Below are 21,753 nucleotides of genomic sequence, written 5' to 3'. Positions count from 1 at the left end.
CTGTCATCAAGGCAAAGGGTGGCTACTTTGAAGAATCTCAAATATATTTTGATTTAACACTGTTTTGGTTAATACATGATTCCATATGTGTTATTTCATTTTTTATTTATTTTTTATTTCACATTTATTTCACCAGGTAAGCCAGTTGAGAACAAGTTCTCATTTACAACTGACCTGGCCAAGATAAAGCAAAGCAGTGCGATAAAAACAACACAGAGTTACATATGGGGTAAAACAAAACATAAAGTCAAAAATAAAACAGAAAATATATATACAGTGTGTGCAAATGTAGCAAGTTATGGAGGTAAGGCAATAGTTCATCATAGTTTTGATGTCTTCACTATTATTCTACAATGTAGAAAATAGTAAAAATTAAGAAAAACCCTTGAATGAGTAGGTGTTCTAAAACTTTTGACTGGTACTGTATATGAAAATGTTCTAAAATGTTTGACCGGTAGTGTGTGTGTGTATATATATATATATATACACACACACACACAGTTGAAGTCGGAAGTTTAAATACACTCCAATATATATATATACACAGTTGAAGTCGGAAGTTTAAATACACTCCAATATATATATATACACAGTTGAAGTCGGAAGTTTAAATACACTCCAATATATATATATATATATATATATATATATATATATATATATATATATATATATATATATATATATATATATATATACACAGTTGAAGTCGGAAGTTTAAATACCCTCCAATATATATATATATACAGTTGAAGTCGGAAGTTTAAATACCCTCCAATATATATATATATATATATACAGTTGAAGTCGGAAGTTTAAATACCCTCCAATATATATATATACACAGTTGAAGTCGGAAGTTTAAATACTCTTAGGTTGGAGTCATTAAAACTCGTTTTTCAACCACTCCACAGTTAGGACATCTACTTTGTACATGACACAAGTAATTTTTCCAACAATTGTTTACAGACAGATTATTTCACATATAATTAATTTGTATCACAATTCCAGTGGGTCAGAAGTTGTCTGTGCCTTTAAACAGCTTGGAAAATTCCAGAAAATTATGTCATGGCTTTAGAAGCTTCTGATAGGCTAATTGACATCATTTGAGTCAATTGGAGATGTACCTGTGGATGTATTTCAAGGCCTACCTTCAAACTAAGTGCCTCTTTGCTTGTCATCATGGGAAAAGACCTCAGAAAAGAAATGGTTGATCTCCACAAGTCTGGTTCATCCTTGGGAGCAATTTCCAAACGCCTGAAGTTACAACATTCATCTGTACAAACAATAGTACGCAAGTATAAACACCATGGGACCACGCAGCCGTCATACCGCTCAGGAAGGAGACGCATTCTGTCTCCTAGAGATGAATGTACTTTGGTGCGAAAAGTGCAAATCAATCCCAGAACAACAGCAAAGGACCTTGTGAAGATGCTGGAGGAAACAGGTACAAAAGTATCTACATCCACATTTAAAACGAGTCCTATATCGACATAACCTGAAAGGCCGCTCAGCAAGGAAGAAGCCACTGCTCCAAAACCGCCATAAAAAAGCCAGACTACGGTTTGCAACTGCACATGGAAACAAAAATCATACTTTTTGGAGAAATGTCCTCTGGTCTGATGAAACAAAAACAGAACTGTTTGGCCATAATGACCATCGTTATGTTTGGAGTAAAATGGGGGAGCCTGCAAGCCGAAGAACACCATCCCAACCGTGATACACGGGGGTGGCAGCATCATGCTGTGGGGGTGCTTTGCTGCAGGAGGGACTGGTGCACTTCACAAAATAGATGGCATCATGAGGAAGGAAGATTATGTGGATATATTGAAGCAACATCTCAAGACATCAGTCAGGAAGTTAAAGCTTGGTCGCAAATGAGTCTTCCAAATGGACAATGACCCCAAGCATACTTCCAAAGTTGTTGCAAAATGGCTTAAGGACAACAAAGTCAAGGTATTGGAGTGGCCATCACAAAGCCCTGACCTCAATCCTATAGAAAATGTGTGGGCAGAACTGAAAAAGCATGTGCGAGCAAGGAGGCCTACAATCCTGACTCAGTTACACCAGCTCTGTCATGAGGAATGGGCCAAAATTCACCCAACTTATTGTGGGAAGCTTGTGGAAGGCTAGTTTTGTTTTTATCCAAGCTTTTAAACATTGTAAATGTAAACAAACACTATATAGCCTCATAACATGTTTAAAACAATAATGTTGATATCATGGATGGTCAGTCCTTGCATCCATAGCTCTCTCTATTCATCTTACATTACATTTCTTCCATCCCTCAGCTGTTTACCAAAACAGAGGCAGGGTCGACCGTTTTGTTATTGTTTCATCTGTGGATTTTGCCCTTTAAACAGCTGCATATTATCAAGATATCAAAGTGTCCCCAACACAAAGGTAAACAATAGGCCTGTAGTAAATGCAGCATTTCGTCTTTCACATGTAAATAGTACTTTTTCAGTAGTGCTCAAAAGCATGCAGCGTTCTAAGGCGTCACCACAGATCCTGGTTCGATCCCAGCCGGCCGTGAACCGGGAGACCCATGATGCGGCGCCCAGTTGGCCCAGCGTCGTCCGGCTCAGGGGAAGGGTTTGGCCGGCCTGGGTTTGTCCTTGTCCCATCGCGCTCTAGCTCCTCCTGTGGCCGGCCGGGCGCAACAGTACGGTGTTCCCTCCGACACGTTGGTGCTGCTGGCTTCCGCGTTAAGCCAGCATTGTGTCAAGAAAAGCAGTGCGGCTCTCGACATTCGCCTCTCCCGAGTCCGTACAGGAGTTGCAGCGATGGGACAACACTGTAACTACCAATTGGGGAGTAAAAAGGTGTACAAAAATAATGAATAATAATTATCTTTAACGTTGATTTATCCTGCAATAGATGTTCTTCAATTGGGAACATACATTTGTGTCTTCTACTAATGCATTAAGGGGAGTAATCTAAAAGTAACGGAATGTAATATTACTTTACTGATTACAATTTTTGACAGGTAACTAGCAACTGTAACGGATTACATTTAGAAAGTAACCCAACCAATCATCCCTGCCAAGATTATTTTAAATGAGAATTGTTTTGTAAACTGGCCTCGGGTTTTGAGGGATCTGATTTGGATTAAACCTCCTAGCAAGAGAGTTGTGGAGGTTTCATTCAGGTCTCTGTTTAAATAAACGCTCTGTCTTTGGCAGGAGAAAGACCAGATTCAGAGAAACCAGAGACGTCCAAACCAGCAATTGAATTTATTTGCAAATTATGGTGGAAAATAAGTATTTGGTCACCTACAAACAAGCAAGATTTCTGGCTCTCACAGACCTGTAACTTCTTCTTTAAGAGGCTCCTCTGTCCTCCACTCGTTACCTGTATTAATGGCACCTGTTTGAACTTGTTATCAGTATAAAAGACACCTGTCCACAACCTCAAACAGTCACACTCCAAACTCCACTATGGCCAAGACCAAAGAGCTGTAAAAAGGACAAAAAGGACACCAGAAACAAAATTGTAGACCTGCACCAAGCTGGGAAGACTGAATCTGCAATAGGTAAGTAGCTTGGTTTGAAGAAATCAACTGTGGGAGCAATTATTAGGAAATGGAAGACATACAAGACCACTGATAATCTCCCTTGATCTGGGGCTCCACGCAAGATCTCACCCCGTGGGGTCAAAATGATCACAAGAACAGTGAGCAAAAATCCCAGAACCACACTTTATTTTTATTTTTATTTCACCTTTATTTAACCAGGTAAGCCAGTAGAGAACAGGTTCTCATTTACAACCATGACCTGGCCAAGATGAAGCAAAGCAGTGCAATAAAAACAACACAGAGTTACATATGGGGTAAAACAAAACATAAAGTCAAAAATACAACAGAAAATATATATACAGTGTGTGCAAATGTAGCAAGTTATGGAGGTAAGGCAATAAATAGGCTATAGTGCAAAATAATTACAATAGTATTAACACTGGAATGCTAGATGTGCAAGAGATTATGTGCAAATAGAGATACTGGGGTGCAAAAGAGCAAAATAAATAACAATATAGGGATGAGGTAGTTGGGTGGGCTAATTTCAGATGGGCTGTGTACAGGTGCAGTGATCGGTAAGGTGCTCTGACAACTGATGCTTAAAGTTATTGAGGGAGATAAGAGTCTCCAGCTTCAGAGATTTTTGCAATTCGTTCCAGTCATTGGCAGCAGAGAACTGGAAGGAATGGCGGCCAAAGGAGGTGTTGGCTTTGGGAATGACCAGTGAGATATACCTGCTGGAGCGCAGACTACTGGTGGGTGCTGCTATGGTGACCAATGAGCTAAGATAAGGCGGGGATTTGCCTAGCAGTGATTTATAGATGGCCTGGAGCCAGTGGGTTTGACGACGAACATGTAGTGAGGACCAGCCAACAAGAGCGTACAGGTCACAGTGGTGGGTAGTGTATGGGGCTTTGGAGACAAAACGGATGGCACTGTGATAGACTACATCCAATTTGCTGAGTAGAGTGTTGGAGGCTATTTTGTAAATGACATCGCCGAAGTCAAGGATCGGTAGGATAGTCAGTTTTACGAGGCTATGTTTGGCAGCATGAGTGAAGGAGGCTTTGTTGCGAAATAGGAAGCCGATTCTAGATTTAACTTTGGATTGGAGATTCTTTATGTGAATCTGGAAGGAGAGTTTACAGTCTAACCAGACACCTAGGTATTTGTAGTTGTCTACATACTCTAGGTCAGACCCGTCGAGAGTGATGATTCTAGTCGGGTGGGCGGGTGCCAGCAGCGTTCGATTGAAAAGCATGCATTTAGTTTTACTAGTGTTTAAGAGCAGTTGGAGGCTACTGAAGGAGTGTTGTATGGCATTGAAGCTCGTTTGGAGGTTTGTTAACACAGTGTCCAATGAAGAGCCAGATGTATACAAAATGGTGTCGTCTGCGTAGAGGTGGATCTGAGAGTCACCAGCAGCAAGAGCGACATCATTGATATACATGGAGAAAAGTGTCGGCCCAAGAATTGAACCCTGTGGCACCCCCATAGAGACTGCCATAGGTCCAGACAACAGGCCCTCCGATTTGACACACTGAACTCTATCTGAGAAGTAGTTGGTGAACCAGGCGAGGCAGTCATTTGAGAAACCAAGGCTATTTAGTCTGCCAATAAGAATGCGGTGGTTGACAGAGTCGAAAGCCTTGGCCAGGTCGATGAAGACGGCTGCACAGTACTGTCTATTATCAATCGTGGTTATAATATCGTTTAGGACCTTGAGCGTGGCTGAAGTGCACCCATGACCAGCTCGGAAACCGGATTGCATAGCGGAGAAGGTACGGTGGTATTCAAAATGGTCGGTGATCTGTTTGTTAACTTGGCTTTCAAATACTTTCGAAAGGCAGGGCAGGATGGATATAGGTCTTGTGATGTCACGAGAGGCTGTGTCCTGGAGGGACGTTACATCCCCCTGAGGTGGCTGCAAACCCAGACAGCTATGGCTCCATCTGCTGGTATGGTCGGGAACTCCACCCCTCTATGGCCAATCTTCCCACGCAGCTGAAACAAATGAGGAGCTGATGAGCTGAAGGTTGTGGGAAGGGAAGAGACACACTGAGGGGAGTGTGTGGGGGTGAAGAAACACAGTCTCCAACCTGGGCTCTCTGGAGGACAAGAGTGCTGCACGTCCACTTCCATGAGGAATATAAGGATTTGGAGATACTTACCTTTGGGAAATACTCACCTTTGGATATATGCACCTGTGGAAATACGTGAGAGACATTTGGAAGGACTTTTTGCTGGGTTGGCCACTAGCTGCAACGTGGACTACAGTAAGGCTGGGGAAAAGTTATCTGAGCGAGTGAGAATTATGATTTTGGATGTGGAAGAGACATCCCTGAACTGTTAACCCTTAAAGAGCCACAAGAGAACAGAATTTTGTTATATTTTCGTTAATTTCCCAAGACCTATAATAAAATCCTTGTTTTGTTTGAACCTGGTCTCCTTGCACTACTTGAGCAATCCCGCTGAAAGCTGTGTAGCCTCTCGTGACGTCACAGATGGTGGAGAATACGGGCAAGCTCAAGCGTTAATAGTGCATGTCAGAGGAGGATACCGAAGGTTTGATCACCCAGTTTTCCAAGTTGGCCGTAGGCTCCCCGCCCGACTGAAATGGAGGACATATTGAAAGCCCTTGTTGCTGGCCAGCAAGCCCAGATGCAAGCAAACGTGGCTCTCTTGGAGGAGCAAAAGAAAGCCAACCTTCTGAAGGCAGAGGAATTGCAGTTGCAGAGACAGAGGGTTGTCCAAAATACCCGCCCAATAAAGGCAAGTGACTTTATATCTAAGATGGGAGCTACCGATGACATTGAGGCATACCTGCATGCATTTGAGGCCACGGCCACTAGGGAAGCCTGGCCCAAGCAACAGTGGGTTGGTCTGTTAGCCCCCTTTCTAACCGGGGAATCGCTGAATGCTGTCCGGGACCTGGGCCCTGACCAGGTTACTGACTATGATGCCCTGAAGTCTGAGATCCTCAGCAGATATGGACTCACAAAGTTTGGTATGGCCCAGCGCTTTCACAGCTGGACCTTCCAACTACACCAACCTCCTCGGGCGCAGATGCATGAACTTGTCCGAATCGCAAGGAAATGGCTGGATCCGCAGAGGAATACAGCAGCGGCGGTGGTGGAGGCCGTTGTGGTGGATCGTTACCTACGCGCCCCTGCCTTATGAGGCAAAGCGGTTCATCAGTCAACAGGCCTTGACCACGGCTGATCTGACCGTGGAAGCTGTGGAAAAGTACCAGGCCACAGCGGAGATGCTGAATGCTTCCCGAAAAAGACCCCAGGAGTGCGGCCCCACCACAAATGGGAAGAACCCGTCCAAAGGGACCCCCAAGGTCTCGAACCCAGCCACGTCAGGACTTATCCCGGCTCCAGGGGGAGCCAGAAACCAGGCGGGTCCAAGAAGAGTACACCAGGAGGGGGAAACTCGACAGTGTTACCGGTGTGGGGAGATGGGACATATCTCCTGGCAGTGTGGGAAACCAGCCGATGAACCTATGCCCACTGCGGAGTCCTCCAGCTCAGCACCCACACACCGTGTTGCCTCGCTCTTGGGAGTCGTAGATGGCGGCCCAGATCGACCCCCCCACCTGCCCGGTAACTGTGAATCACCATGATGTGGAGGCCTTACTGGATTCTGGTAGCCGGGCCACCCTGGTGCGTAAGGATTTGGTGGGCCCAACGTGTCTGACCCCGGGGAAAGTCCTCCCAGTTTCCTGTGTCCATGGGGACACCAGAGAATACCCCATTACTGAACTTACAATGACCAGCACACGGGGAACCATACACACGACGGCGGGGGTGGTTGATTCCCTCCCCGTCCCTGTCCTAATTGGACGAGACTGCCCAGCCTTTTACCCACTCTGGAGAGAGTCTCAGGAGAGGATAACCCGAGTACCTCGGAAACTGAGAGGCAAGACTCATCCTGGGAAGGCTCCGGTGCAATCCTCCGAGTTACTCACTCCCGCCCGGGCTCTGATAGGGATGGCAGGTGCCCAGACCGACACCGAGACTGGTCCGGATACGGGAGAAGAGAACGCAGCCCAGGAAAGTGCTCCGTTCTCCAGTGAAGAAGACGTCCCAGGCACCCAAGAGCTTCCCCCTCTCACAGGCCAGTATGGTACGGCTCAATTACAAGATCCTACTCTTGCAAATGCCTTAAGAAATGTGCAGGTATTAGAAGGTGTAGTGCTAGGTGATAAGACAAACCCTACTTACCCCCATTTCGCAGTAAACCGGGGGTTAGTATATCAGATAGTCAAGAAAAATGATGAAGTGCATGAACAGCTCCTCGTGCCACAGCCCTATCGGGCCACAGTACTCAACCTAGCACACACACACCCGCTAGGGGGCCCACTTGGGGGTAGAGAAGACTAAGGAAAGAATCATGCAACGTTTCTTTTGGCCAGGAGTACACAAAGAGATAGAGAACTACTGCCGTAGTTGCCCTGAGTGTCAGCAGGTTGCGCCAAAGCCCACATATAGAAACCCGCTCATTCCCTTGCCCATTATCGAAACTCCTTTTGAGAGGATTGGATTAGACATAGTCGGGCCCTTACCGAAAAGTTCCAGGGGACATCAATACATTCTGGTCATTCTGGACTATGCATCCCGGTACCCGGAGGCCATTCCGCTGAGGAAGGCTACATCCAGACAAATCGCCAAGGAGCTGTTCCGTCTCTCAACTAGTCTGGGAATCCCAAAAGAGATATTGACGGACCAAGGGACTCCATTCATGTCCAGGGTGATGAAAGAACTCTGTGCTTTACTGAAAATCAAACAGCTGAGAACCTCGGTCTACCACCCCCAGACAGATGGCCTAGTCGAACGTTTTAACAAAACACTAAAATCCATGCTGCGGAAAGCGGTAGGGGAAGATGGGCGCAACTGGGATCAGCTGTTACCATACATATTATTTGCGGTGAGAGAGGTACCTCAGTCTTCTACTGGTTTTTGACCCTTTGAGCTCTTGCTTTCCTACAGACCCAGAGGACTGCTCGACATCGCCAAGGAGGCCTGGGAGGAGCAGCCATGCCAACAGCGGACACTGATCGACCATGTCGGGGCTATGAGGGAGAGAATGAAGGCCATCTATCCCATGATGCGGGAACACCTGGAGGCCAGTCAGCGGCAACAGCAAGCCTCCTACAACAGATCTGCTCAACCCAGGGAGTTTAAGCCGGGGGACAGAGTGCTGGTCCTGGTGCCAACCGTTGAGTGTAAATTCCTGGAAACCTGGCAAGGACCATATGAGGTCATTGAACGCATGGGAGAAGTAAACTACAAGGTGAGGCAACCAGATAAAAGAAAAACCGAGCAGATTTATTATGTTAACCTTTTAAAGAAGTGGCACGCCAGAGAGGCGATGTTCAGCTGTCTACCCCCCACAGAGACCAAGGAACCGGCGCGAGAAGAGGTTCAGCTGGGTCCAAATCTTTCCCCACATCAACGACAGATGGTCCTGGAACTCGTGGAGCAGAACCAGGATGTCTTCTCCTCCCTTCCCGGTCACACAGAGGTGGTCCAACATGAGATCCGCACCATGCCTGGCCGAACGGTAAACCAGCGCCCGTACCGCGTGCCAGAGGCTCGTAAAGTGGTTATACAGAAGGAGGTAAGGAAGATGCGGGAGTTGGGAGTAATCGAAGAGTCCCACAGTGCCTGGGCAAGTCCCATCGTACTAGTTCCCAAGCCAGACGGTTCAGTACGATTTTGTAATGACTATCGAAAGTTGAATGAAGTGTCTGAATTTGATGCATACCCAATGCCTCGTGTCGATGATTTAATAGACTCCTTGGGGCATGCTCGTTTCCTAACCACTCTTGATCTCACAAAAGGCTACTGGCAGGTGCCCCTGACCCCGGCGTCCAAGGAGAAGACAGCCTTTGCCACCCCGGGAGGGGCTCTACCAGTATACCCGACTTCCGTTTGGTCTCCACGGGGCACCTGCCACGTTCCAACGCCTGCTGGATCGAGTCCTTGCGCCCCACAAGAGGCACGCAGCGGCTTATTTGGATGATGTTGTTATACAAAGTCCGGATTGGGCCAGCCACATACCCCGGGTACAAGCGGTGCTGGATTCGCTCAGGGAAGCAGGGCTCACGGCAAACCCGAAGAAGTGCAAGCTGGCCTTCAGTGAGACAAACTACCTGGGGTACACCATTGGGCGGGGGTTGGTCAAACCACAGGAAGCCAAACTGCGGGCCATACAGGACTGGCCGCAGCCCATCACCAAGAAGCAAGTAAGGTCATTTTTGGGCCTCGCTGGCTACTATAGACGCTTTATTGCAGATTTTGCTACCATAGCTGCACCGTTGGACGGAGCTGACGACCAAACGCCACTCACGAATGGTGAAGTGGAACCCTGCGGCGGAGGCGGCTTTCCTCAACCTGGAGCGAGCACTCTGCTCCAGTCCGATCCTGGTGGCACCAGACTTCAAGAAGGAATTCATTGTCCAAGCGGATGCTTCGGAGGTGGGTCTGGGTGCTGTCCTCACCCAGGCACATGACGGTGAAGAACATCCCATTCTCTACCTAAGCAGAAAGTTACTTCCAAGAGAGAAGAACTATTCAACGGTGGAGAAAGAATGTCTGGCTGTAGTCTGGGCCCTGGAGTCCCCTTCGGTTCTATCTCCTGGGCCGACGTTTCATGGTGGTATCTGATCACGCCCCTCTGCAGTGGATGGCCAAGAACAAGGAATCAAACAGTAGAGTAACCAGATGGTTTTTGAGCTTGCAACCGTTTAACTTTTCTGTTGTCCACAGGGCTGGCAAGCACCACGGCAATGCGGACGCCCTCTCCCGGCGTGATGCCTTCTTCGCTGCCTTTACCCCGACGAGGACGTCGGTCCCGAGGAGGGGGATGTGTGATGTCACGAGAGGCTGTGTCCTGGAGGGACGTTACATCCCCCTGAGGTGGCTGCAAACCCAGACAGCTATGGCTCCATCTGCTGGTATGGTCGGGAACTCCACCCCTCTATGGCCAATCTTCCCACGCAGCTGAAACAAATGAGGAGCTGATGAGCTGAAGGTTGTGGGAAGGGAAGAGACACACTGAGGGAGTGTGTGGGGGGTGAAGAAACACAGTCTCCAACCTGGGCTCTCTGGAGGACAAGAGTGCTGCACGTCCACTTCCATGAGGAATATAAGGATTTGGAGATACTTACCTTTGGGAAATACTCACCTTTGGATATATGCACCTGTGGAAATACGTGAGAGACATTTGGAAGGACTTTTTGCTGGGTTGGCCACTAGCTGCAACGTGGACTACAGTAAGGCTGGGGAAAAGTTATCTGAGCGAGTGAGAATTATGATTTTGGATGTGGAAGAGACATCCCTGAACTGTTAACCCTTAAAGAGCCACAAGAGAACAGAATTTTGTTATATTTTCGTTAATTTCCCAAGACCTATAATAAAATCCTTGTTTTGTTTGAACCTGGTCTCCTTGCACTACTTGAGCAATCCCGCTGAAAGCTGTGTAGCCTCTCGTGACGTCACAGTCTGTAGCAGTTTGGATCTAGAGTGTCACCCCCTTTGAAGAGGGGGATGACCGCGGCAGCTTTCCAATCTCTGGGGATCTCAGACGTTATGAAAGAGAGTTTGAACAGACTAGTAATAGGGGTTGCGACAAATTCCGCGGCTAGTTTTAGAAAGAAAGGGTCCAGATTGTCTAGCCCAGCTGATTTGTAGGGGTCCAGATTTTGCAGCTCTTTCAAAACATCAGCTGTCTGAATTTGTTTGAAGGAGAAGCGGGGGGCATGGGCAAGTTGCAGCGGAGGGTGCAGAGTTGGTGGCCGGGGTAGTGGTAGCCAGATGGAAAGCATGGCCAGCTGTAGCAAAATGCTTGTTGAAATTCTCGATTATTGTAGATTTATCGGTGGTGATAGTGTTTCCTAGCCTCAGTGCAGTGGGCAGCTGGGAGGAAGTGCTCTTATTCTCCATGGACTTTACAGTGTCCCAAAACTTTTTGGAGTTAGTGCTACAGGATGCAAATTTCTGTTTGAAAAAGTTAGCCTTTGCTTTCCTGACTGCTCGTGTATATTGGTTCCTAACTTCCCTGAAAAGTTGCATATCGCGGGGGCTATTTGATGCTAATGCAGTACGCCACAGGATGTTTTTGTGCTGGTCAAGGGCAGTCAAGTCTGAGGAGAACCAGGGGCTATATCGGTTCTTAGTTCTGTATTTTTGAATGGGGCATGTTTATTTAAGATTGAGAGGAAATTACTTTTAAGGAACAACCAGGCATCCTCTACTGACGGAATGAGATCTATATCCATCCAGGATACCTGGGCCAGGTCAATTAGGAAGGCCTGCTCGCTAAAGTGTTTTAGGGAGCGTTTGACAGTGATGAGGGGTGGTCGTTTGACCGCGGACCCGTTACGGACGCAGGCAATAAGGCAGTGATCTCTGAGATCCTGGTTGAAGACAGCTGAGGTGTATTTAGAGTGTATGTTAGTCAGGATGATATCTATGAGGGTACCCATGTTTACGGATTTAGGGTTGTACCTGGTAGGTTCGTTGATAATTTGCGTGAGGTTGAGGGCATCTAGTTTGGATTGTAGGATGGCCGGGGTATTAAGCATATCCCAATTTAGGTCACCAAGCAGTACGAACTCTGAGGATAAATGGGGGGCAATCAATTCACATATGTTGTCCAGGGCACAGCTGGGGGCTGAGGGGGGTCTGTAGCAAGCGGCAACAGTGAGAGACTTATTTCTGGAAAGGTGGATTTTTAGAAGCAGAAGCTCAAACTGTTTGGGCACAGACCTGGATAGTATGATAGAGCTCTGCAGGCTATCTCTACAGTAGATTGCAACTCCACCCCCTTTGGCAGTTCTATCTAGACGGAAAATGTTATAGTTGGGGATGGACATTTCAGAATTTTTGGTGGCCTTCCTGAGCCAGGATTCAGACACTGCTAGAACATCAGGGTTGGCGGAGTGTGCTAACGCAGTGAATAACTCAAACTTAGGAAGTAGACTTCTGATATTTATGTGCAAGAAACCAAGACTTTTGCGATTACAGAAGTCAGCAAATGATAGCGCCTGGGGAGTAGGAGTGATACTGAGGGCTGCAGGGCCTGGGTTAGCCTATACATCACCAGAGGAACAGAGGAGGACTAGAATAAGGATACGGCTAAAGGCTTTAAGAACTGGTCTTCTAGTGCGTTGGGTACATAGAATAAAGGGGGCAGATTTCCGGGTGTTGTAGAAAAGATTCAGGGCATTATGTACAGACAAGGATATGGAAGGATATGAGTAAAGTGGAGGTAAACCTAAGCGTTGGGTAACAATGAAAGAGATAGCATCACTGGAGGCATCAATTGAGTCGGTCTCCGCGTGTATGGGGGGTGGGACAAAGGAGCTATCTAAGGCAGGTTTAGCTGGGCTGGGGGATCTACAGTGAAATAGTACAATTAGAAATAACCGAAACAACAATAAGCTAACCATGTTTGGGCTGAGGCTAAACATAAACAGGATGTAGTAAAAAAGGAACAGTCCAGCAGACATCAGCTGTATAGCTGAGTTATCGTAAGGTCCGGTGAACAGCAATAGGATAGTTCGGAGGCTGCTAAAGCACTAGCGAGTAAGAGGCCATGGCTAGCGTGTGCTAGCGGGCCGGGGCTAGCAGATGTGTGAAAACCTTGTGAAGACTTACAGAAAACGTTTGACCTGTGTCATTGCCAACAAAGGGTATATAACAAAGTATTGAGAAACTTTTGTTATTGACCAAATACTTATTTTCCACCATAATTTGCAAATAAATTCATTAAAAATCCTACAATGTGATTTTCTGGATTTTTTTCTCATTTTGTCTGTCATAGTTGACGTGTACCTATGATGAAAATTACAGGCCTCTCTCATCTTTTTAAGTGGGAGAACTTGCACAATTGGTGGCTGACTAAATACTTTTTTTCCCCACAGTATGTATTGTCAATAATTCATTTCCAATAGGGAGGCATGGAATAATTACAAATGTAAATTTTGTCAGGCTGGATGTTTGAAATATGAGTAGGTGATTTGAGTCATGCTTCTTCAGTAGTGGAATAAAGACAATTAGCACTTGAATATTGTCAAGAAATACTGGAGTGATGTAAGATTGTTAATAAAATTGTTCATAGACGCATGTGTTATCCTGCGTCAATGTTTATAGGCTGCAAGTACGTTGAATGAAGTTGTTTTCAAGTCGTTGAAACAACGACCTGAGAAATCTCTTCAACTTTCACATTCAACCAAAACCGAACATAGATTGGACCTCGAGCATAGTCTTCTTTTCAACAACATTTTGCAAGGTGGGATAGCCCAATGTCAAAACACAGTTTTAACGTGTCCAAATCAATAACCAATATGCAGAGTTGTGGAGGTTTCATTCAGGTCTCTGTTTAAATAAACGCTCTGTCTTTGGCAGGAGAAAGACCAGATTCAGAGGAACTAGAGACGTCCAAACCAGCAAGACGATTCCACTGCACCCACTGTGGAAAAGGTTTTAATCAGTTAAGGGATCTGAAACGACATGAGAGAATACACACAGGGGAGAAGCCTTTCCAATGCTCCCAGTGTGGAAAGAGTTTTTCCTTGTTAGCGAGCCTGAAAATACATGAGAGGACACACACAGGAGATAAGCCTCATCACTGCTCCCAGTGTGGAAAGAGTTTTACCCAGTTAGGACACCTGAAAGTGCATGAGAGAATACACACAGGGGAAAAGCCTTATCACTGCTCCCAGTGTGGAAAGAGTTTTAACCGGAAAGAATACCTGAAAGAGCATGAGAGAATACACACAGGGGAGAAGCGAGAGAAGACGTACCGCTGCTCCCACTGTGGAAAGGGTTTTAACCAGTTAGGGGACCTCAAACGACATGAGACAATACACACAGGGGAGAAGCCTCATCACTGCTCCCAGTGTGGAAAGGGTTTTAACCAGTTAAGGGACCTGAAACGACATGAGAGAATACACACAGGGGAGAAGCCTTTCCAATGCTCCCAGTGTAGAAAGAGTTTTACCCAGTTAGGGAGCCTAAAAATACATGAGAGAATACACACAGGAGATAAGCCTCATCACTGCTCCCAGTGTAGAAAGAGTTTTAACCGGAAAGAATACCTGAAAGAGCATGAGAGAATACACACAGGGGAGAAGCGAGATAAACCTTTCCAATGCTCCCAGTGTGGAAAGAGTTTTTCACAGTTAGGGAACATGAAACAACATGAGAGGACACACACAGGAGAGAAGCCTCATCACTGCTCCCAGTGTGGAAAGAGTTTTACCCAGTTAGGACACCTGAAAGTTCATGAGAGAATACACACAGGGGAGAAGTGCTACCACTGCTCCCAATGTGAAAAGAGTTTTGCCTGGTTAGGGTACCTGAAAATACATGAGAGAATACACACAGGAGAGAAGCCTCATCACTGCTCCCGGTGTGGAAAGAGTTTTACCCAGTTAGGTCACCTGAAACTGCATGAGAGAATACACACAGGGGAGAAGCCGTACCACTGCTCCCAATGTGAAAAGAGTTTTGCCTGGTTAGGTCACATGAGAAGACATGAGAGGACGCACACAGGAGATAAGGATGTAGGCTGCTGAACAGTGGGACATAGGACAGATGTAGGCTGAACAGTAGGACATAGGACAGATGTAGACTGAACAGTAGGACATAGGACAGATGTAGGTCCAATACATGGTGGATCAGTAGGCCGTAGAGACTCTGAATGTGTCTTGTGTATTGACTTTCCAGTGTTTTCCGTACTGAAGTAGAGTGATGAAGTAGAGTGATGGAGTGCTGCATCAGATGACCTGGCCTCCACAATCACCCGACCTGAACCTCAATTGAGATGGTTTGGGATGAGTTGGACCGCAGAGTGAAGGAAACAAAGCCAACAAGTGCTCAGCATACAGTGGGGAAAAAAGTATTTAGTCAGCCACCAATTGTGCAAGTTCTCCCACTTAAAAAGATGAGAGAGGCCTGTAATTTTCATCATAGGTACACGTCAACTATGACAGACAAATTAAGGAAAAAAAATCCAGAAAATCACACTGTAGGATTTGTAATGAATTTATTTGCAAATTATGGTGGAAAATAAGTATTTGGTCACCTACAAACAAGCAAGATTTCTGGCTCTCACAGACCTGTAACTTCTTCTTTAAGAGGCTCCTCTGTCCTCCACTCGTTACCTGTATTAATAGCACCTGTTTGAACTTGTTATCAGTATAAAAGACACCTGTCCACAACCTCAAACAGTCACACTCCAAACTCCACTATGGCCAAGACCAAAGAGCTGTCAAAGGACACCAGAAACACAATTGTAGACCTGCACCAGGCTGGGAAGAATGAATCTGCAATAGGTGAGCGGCTTGGTTTGAAGAAATCAACTGTGGGAGCAATTATTATGAAATGGAAGACATACAAGTCCACTGATAATCTCCCTCGATCTGGGGCTCCACGCAAGATCTCACCCCGTGGGGTCAAAATTATCACAAGAACGGTTAGCAAAAATCCCAGAACCACACGGGGGGACCTAGTGAATGACCTGCAGAGAGCTGGGACCAAAGTAACAAAGCCTACCATCAGTAACACACTACGCCGCCAGGGACTCAAATCCTGCAGTTCCAGACGTGTCCCCCTGCTTAAGCCAGTACATGTCCAGGCCCGTCTGAAGTTTGCTACAGTGCATTTGGATGATCCAGAAGAGGATTGGGAGAATGTCATATGGTCAGATGAAACCAAAATATAACTTTTTGGTAAAAACTCAACTCGTCGTGTTTGGAGGACAAAGAATGCTGAGTTGCATCCAAAGAACACCATACCTACTGTGAAGCATGGGGGTGGAAACATCATGCTTTGGGGCTATTTTTCTGCAAAATAGCCAAATATATTTAAACTCAGTTTTTCACAATTCCTGACATTTCATCCTAGTAAAAATTCCCTATCTTGGGATCACCACTTTATTTTAAGATTGTGAAATGTCAGAATAATGTCAGAGAGAATGATTTATTTAAGCTTTTATTTCTTTCATCACATTCCCAGTGGGTCAGAAGTTTACACACACTCAATTAGTATTTGGTAGCATTGCCTTTAAATTGTTTAACTTGGGTCAAACGTTTCGGGTAGCCTTCCACAAGCTTCCCACAATAACACATTTTCTATAGGATTGAGAATGTCATATGGTCAGATGAAACCAAAATATAACTTTTTGGTAAAAACTCAACTCGTCGTGTTTGGAGGACATAGAATGCTGAGTTGCATCCAAAGAACACCATACCTACTGTGAAGCATGGGGGTGTAAACATCATGCTTTGGGGCTGTTTTTCTGCAAAGGGACCAGGACGACTGATCCGTGTAAAGGAAAGAATGAATGGGGCCATGTATCGTGAGATTTTGAGTGAAAACCTCCTTCCATCAGCAAGGGCATTGAAGATGAAACGTGGCTGGGTCTTTCAGCATGACAATGATCCCAAACACACTGCCCGGGCAATGAAGGAGTGGCTTCGTAAGAAGCATTTCAAGGTCCTGGAGTGGCCTAGCCAGTCTCCAGATCTCAACCCCATAGAAAATCTTTGAGGGAGTTGAAAGTCCGTGTTGCCCAGCGACAGCCCCAAAACATCACTGCTCTAGAGGAGATCTGCATGGAGGAATGGGCCAAAATAGTGTGTGAAAACCTTGTGAAGACTTACAGAAAACGTTTGACCTGTGTCATTGCCAACAAAGGGTATATAACAAAGTATTGAGAAACTTTTGTTATTGACCAAATACTTATTTTCCACCATAATTTGCAAATAAATTCATAAAAAATCCTACAATGTGATTTTCTGGATTTTTTTTTCTCATTTTGTCTGTCATAGTTGACGTGTACCTATGATAAAAATTAAAGGCCTCTCTCATCTTTTTAAGTGGGAGAACTTTCACAATTGGTGGCTGACTAAATACTTTTTTCCCCCACTGTATGTGGGAACTCCTTCAAGACTGTTGGAAAATAATTCCTCATGAAGCTGGTTGAGAGAATGCCAAGCTGTCATCAAGGCAAAGGGTGGCCATTTTTAAGAATGTAAATATAAAATATATATTGATTTGTTCAACACTTTTTGGTTACTACATGATTCCATATGTTTTTTCATAGTTTTGATGTCTTCACCATTATTCAACAATGTATAAAATAGTAAAAATAAAGAAAAACCCTTGAATGAGTAGGTGTGTCCATACATTGACTGGTACTGTACATCTACATTATGTATTGATACAAAATGTAGGCGCAGTATAGACCCAACTGCATATCTTGATATTGTTGTAACCTGTGTTTAAAATACTCACTCATTAAAAATCTGTTCTGATCAACACATGATTCTCTTTGTACTTTTACATATCATTTTATTCTTTAAAAAAATACATGAAAAACTAACGTTTTGTTTGAAAATAAAATAAAGATTTTACCTAAATTTGTTACTTTTGGGCAATATGCAATATTGATTGAGGAACTATTTGCTGAGGAATGTGACTGTTTTTCTGGATTGTCTGAACTGTATTTTACTTTGTTTTGTACTTTCCGATTTTGATTAGATTTGGTCTATAAATGTTATGTGCAGGAAAGAGACCCTGGTCTCAATGGTGGCTTCCTGTTTAAATAAAGGTAAAAAATATTGATTTATTTATTCATATTTATTGTATACAGTATATCAATGTAGAGCTCATGTAAACCATGATTGACCACACACTCCAGCACATTAGGTGGCGGCAAACACCCTGAAGGTTTGTTTGCGGACCACCATTATACCATAGAAGAAGATGCTTCATCAACAACAACAACAGCAAAGCTACTGATTCAACCACCTCGGTAGCTTGCTAGCTAATATAAAACCGAAACATTGAAGTTCTTTTAGAACATTTTGGATATATTAATCTGAGTGTTTTGAACACAATTCTGTTTATGTATCTACTAGTTAATTTCAACTTAATTTCATTGTTCTATTTGTTGAGATTGATACTCAGCCTAGCACTAATGCTAATCGCTGATGCTAGTCACTAATTAGCTAACATCCCCAACCATGAACTTAGCTACTCCCCTGCTAAAGAAGAGGAGGATATTACAGTGAAAGAAGAGGAAGAACATTTTAGAGAGGAAGAGGATGCTATCTCAATAAAAGGTGAAGGAGGAAGAGGAAGGAGAGGAGGAGGAGACTGAACACGACACCAGTGAGTATAGCTGCTCTTGTAAAAATAAAAGCATGGCATGTGTGCACAAAAAAAGGAAGAACTTTTGGGGGACTTTTATTTTGACATGAGGTAAGCAGAGAAAGTGGGTATGGAACAGACTGTTTAGATAGATATTCTGTCTCATTCCTCCCGTTTTAAGTACCAACAGTCCAGCCCACCGTCACAGTAGAGTATAGTACAGCACAGCAATGTTTCTGAAACTTACAGAAGGAAAATAACTAATCAGAAACTAAGTGTTGATATTAGTTGTAAAATAACTCATCAGAAACTATGTGTTGATATTAGTTGTAAAAGAACTCATCAGAACCTAAATTGAAGTGCTGATATCAGTTGTAAAATAACTCATCAGAATCTAAGTGTTGATATTAGTTGTAAAATAACTAATCAGAAACGAAGTGTTGATATTAGTTGTAAAATAACTCATCAGAATCTAAGTGTTGATATCCGTTGTAAAATAACTCATCAGAAACTAAGTGTTGATATCCGTTGTAAAATAACTCATCAGAAACTAAGTGTTGATATTAGTTGTAAAATAACTCATCAGAAACTAAGTGTTGATATCAGTTGTAAAATAACTCATCAGAAACTAAGTGTTCATTTGTTATTTAAATCTCAATGGTTTTATTAGGTCCTTAATATTTAGCTATAAGGTATAGGGAGGCGGGGCACGTAGCCCTTTCCTGCAGTCAAATGTCCAAATCGCTCTCTGGTGGCCTCAAGGGTGCAATGTTATTCATATTTTTCAGAATTTCATAATTCATAAAATCTTACGAATGTAACTCTGAAAATCTGGTATTTGTATGTTAAACAGTTTTGTTATACAGTATTTCAGTGTTCTGTGATGTATATGAAGTGTAATATCGGGACGCAAACTCAAAATGTAATACATTTCAACTCTATATCTGACATGGTACAGGTGTCTAATGTAATACATTCCAACTCTATATCTGACATGGTACAGGTGTCTAATGTAATACATTCCAACTCTATATCTGACATGGTACAGATGTCTAATGTAATACATTCCAACTCTATATCTGACATGGTACAGGTGTCTAATGTAATACATTCCAACTCTATATCTGACATGGTCCAGGTGTCTAATGTAATACATTCCAACTCTATATCTGACATGGTACAGGTGTCTAATGTAATACATTCCAACTCTATATCTGACATGGTATAGGTGTCTTTTTTTCTTCTTTTTTTTAAGCCCATAACAATGTGTGTGAGGTGTGTTTCAAAGCAGATTTGTTTAAGACTACCAAGAATGTGTGACCCTGATTTAGCCCCACTGCAGTAAAAGGTAAACCCTAATGCAGTGTAGTGTTGCTAGGGCAACAACCAACACGTGCTTTGGGGTCCCGAGGACCGAATCTGGAAAACCCTTCCCTAATGGCTCCTGTAAGTCGCTCTGGATAAGAGCGTCTGCTGAATGACTCAAATGTACATGTAAAGAGTTACACAGACTAATCTGAAAATCTCTATGACGCCACGTCATACAGTATATGCTATATTATTACAACCCAACTCCTGTCTGATTTCATGACATTTGGGTGAAATCTTGGCTTTCATTTTCTTTTCAAAATGATGAAGGGGACAGAATCAAAGACAGCGAAGGATCATTTGGATCTGGATTAAACAATCTAAAACACTGACCTCAGGTTATTGAGGGATCTTTAGTTTGGATTAAACCTCAGAGGAAGACAGTTTTACCACGTGGAGGGTTCATTCAGGGTCGTGTTTATTAAGTGCACAACATAGCAAAATGTTTCACAGCTCAAAATGAAAAAAAATATAAAAATGTATATGATCCTAGTCTCTGTTTAACTAGATACGCTGTTTGTCTTTGGCAGACTCTCACTCTCACATCGGTAAGAGTCCTTCAGGGGAACCAGAGATGCCCAAACCAGTGAGACCACACCAGTGTTCCCACTGTGGAAAGAGTTTTAAGTGGGTATGTTACCTGAAAGAGCATGAAAGAATACCCACTGGAGAAAAGCCGTTCCAATGCTCACAGTGTGGAAAGGGTTTTACCTTGGAAGGGAGCCTGAAAACACATGAAAGGACACACACAGGAGAAAAAACATTCCAATGCTCTCAGTGTGGAAAAGGTTTTACCCGGGTAGTGAACCTGCAAACGCATTTGAGAACGCACACAGGGGAGAAGCCCTACCACTGCTCAGATTGTGGAAAGAGATTTACCCAGCTAGGGAACCTGAAATCACATGAGAGAACACATTCTTTAGAGAGACCTTTTCAGTGCTCACAGGGTGGAAAGAGATTTATCAATTCATAAAATCTGAAAGACGATAAGGGAATACACACAGGATAAAAAAAATTCCAATGCTCTCAGTGTGGAAAGGGTTTTACCTTGGTAGGGAACCTGAAAACGCAATTGAGAACACACACAGGGGAGAAGCCTTTCCAATGCTCTCAGTGTAAAAATAGTTTTAGCAAGTTAGGGAACCTGAAAAGGCATGATAGGACACACACAGGAGAAAAACCTTTCAATGTTCCCAGTGTGGAAAGAGTTTTACAGAGTTAGGGAGCATGAAAAGACATGAGATAATACACAACCACTGCTCCCGATGTGAAATTTGATTTTCCTCATCATGGTGCCTAAAATCACATGAGAGGACACACTCAGGAGAGAAGCTTTTCCAATGCTCCCAGTGTGTAAAGTGTTTTACCCGGTTAGGGACTCTGAAAATACATCAGAGAATACACTTTGGAGTGAAGCTTTACCACTGCTCCCACTGTGGATTTAAATTGACCTGGTCAAGGCAACTAAAAGAGCATGAAAGAATCCACACCTAAGAGAAACGTTATCAATGCTCCCAGTGTGGAAAGATATTTACCCAGTTAGGGAAAGACCATGTGGTAACACACACATGGAAGATGCCTTACCACTGCTCCCAGTGTGGAAAGAGGTATATCAATAATAATAATATAAGGCAATTAGCAGACGCTTTTATCCAAAGCGACTTACAGTCATGCATGCATACATTGTACATATGAATG

General features: G+C 44.1%; 1 protein-coding gene across 1 annotated transcript; it reads left to right on the top strand.

The window, feature by feature from the left end:
- The first annotated feature begins 2,481 nt into the window (after positions 1–2,481).
- LOC123485488 (zinc finger protein 239-like) lies at positions 2,482–21,028 on the top strand. The gene is made up of 3 exons (XM_045216440.1): positions 2,482–2,563; positions 14,233–14,839; positions 20,647–21,028. Exons 1-3 carry the CDS (start codon positions 2,482–2,484, stop codon positions 21,026–21,028), a joined length of 1,071 nt encoding a protein of 356 aa, XP_045072375.1.
- Positions 21,029–21,753: the final 725 nt, after the last annotated feature.

The sequence above is a fragment of the Coregonus clupeaformis genome, unplaced genomic scaffold (assembly GCF_020615455.1).
Source record: "Coregonus clupeaformis isolate EN_2021a unplaced genomic scaffold, ASM2061545v1 scaf0711, whole genome shotgun sequence".
Lineage (NCBI taxonomy): Eukaryota > Metazoa > Chordata > Actinopteri > Salmoniformes > Salmonidae > Coregonus > Coregonus clupeaformis.
Note: the sequence above shows the minus strand (reverse complement) of the source record. Positions and strands in the feature narration are given on the sequence as shown.

Excerpts from the sequence above, each read along its gene's own strand:
- LOC123485488 (XM_045216440.1), top strand. The coding sequence starts at position 2,482 with ATGCAGCGTTCTAAGGCGTCACCACAGATCCTGGTTCGATCCCAGCCG. Across the intron at positions 2,564-14,232 it reads GACCCATGATGCGGCGCCCA|AGCCTTATCACTGCTCCCAG; the intron begins GTTGGCCCAGCG and ends ACACAGGGGAAA. Across the intron at positions 14,840-20,646 it reads AGAATACACACAGGGGAGAA|ACCACACCAGTGTTCCCACT; the intron begins GTGCTACCACTG and ends CAAACCAGTGAG.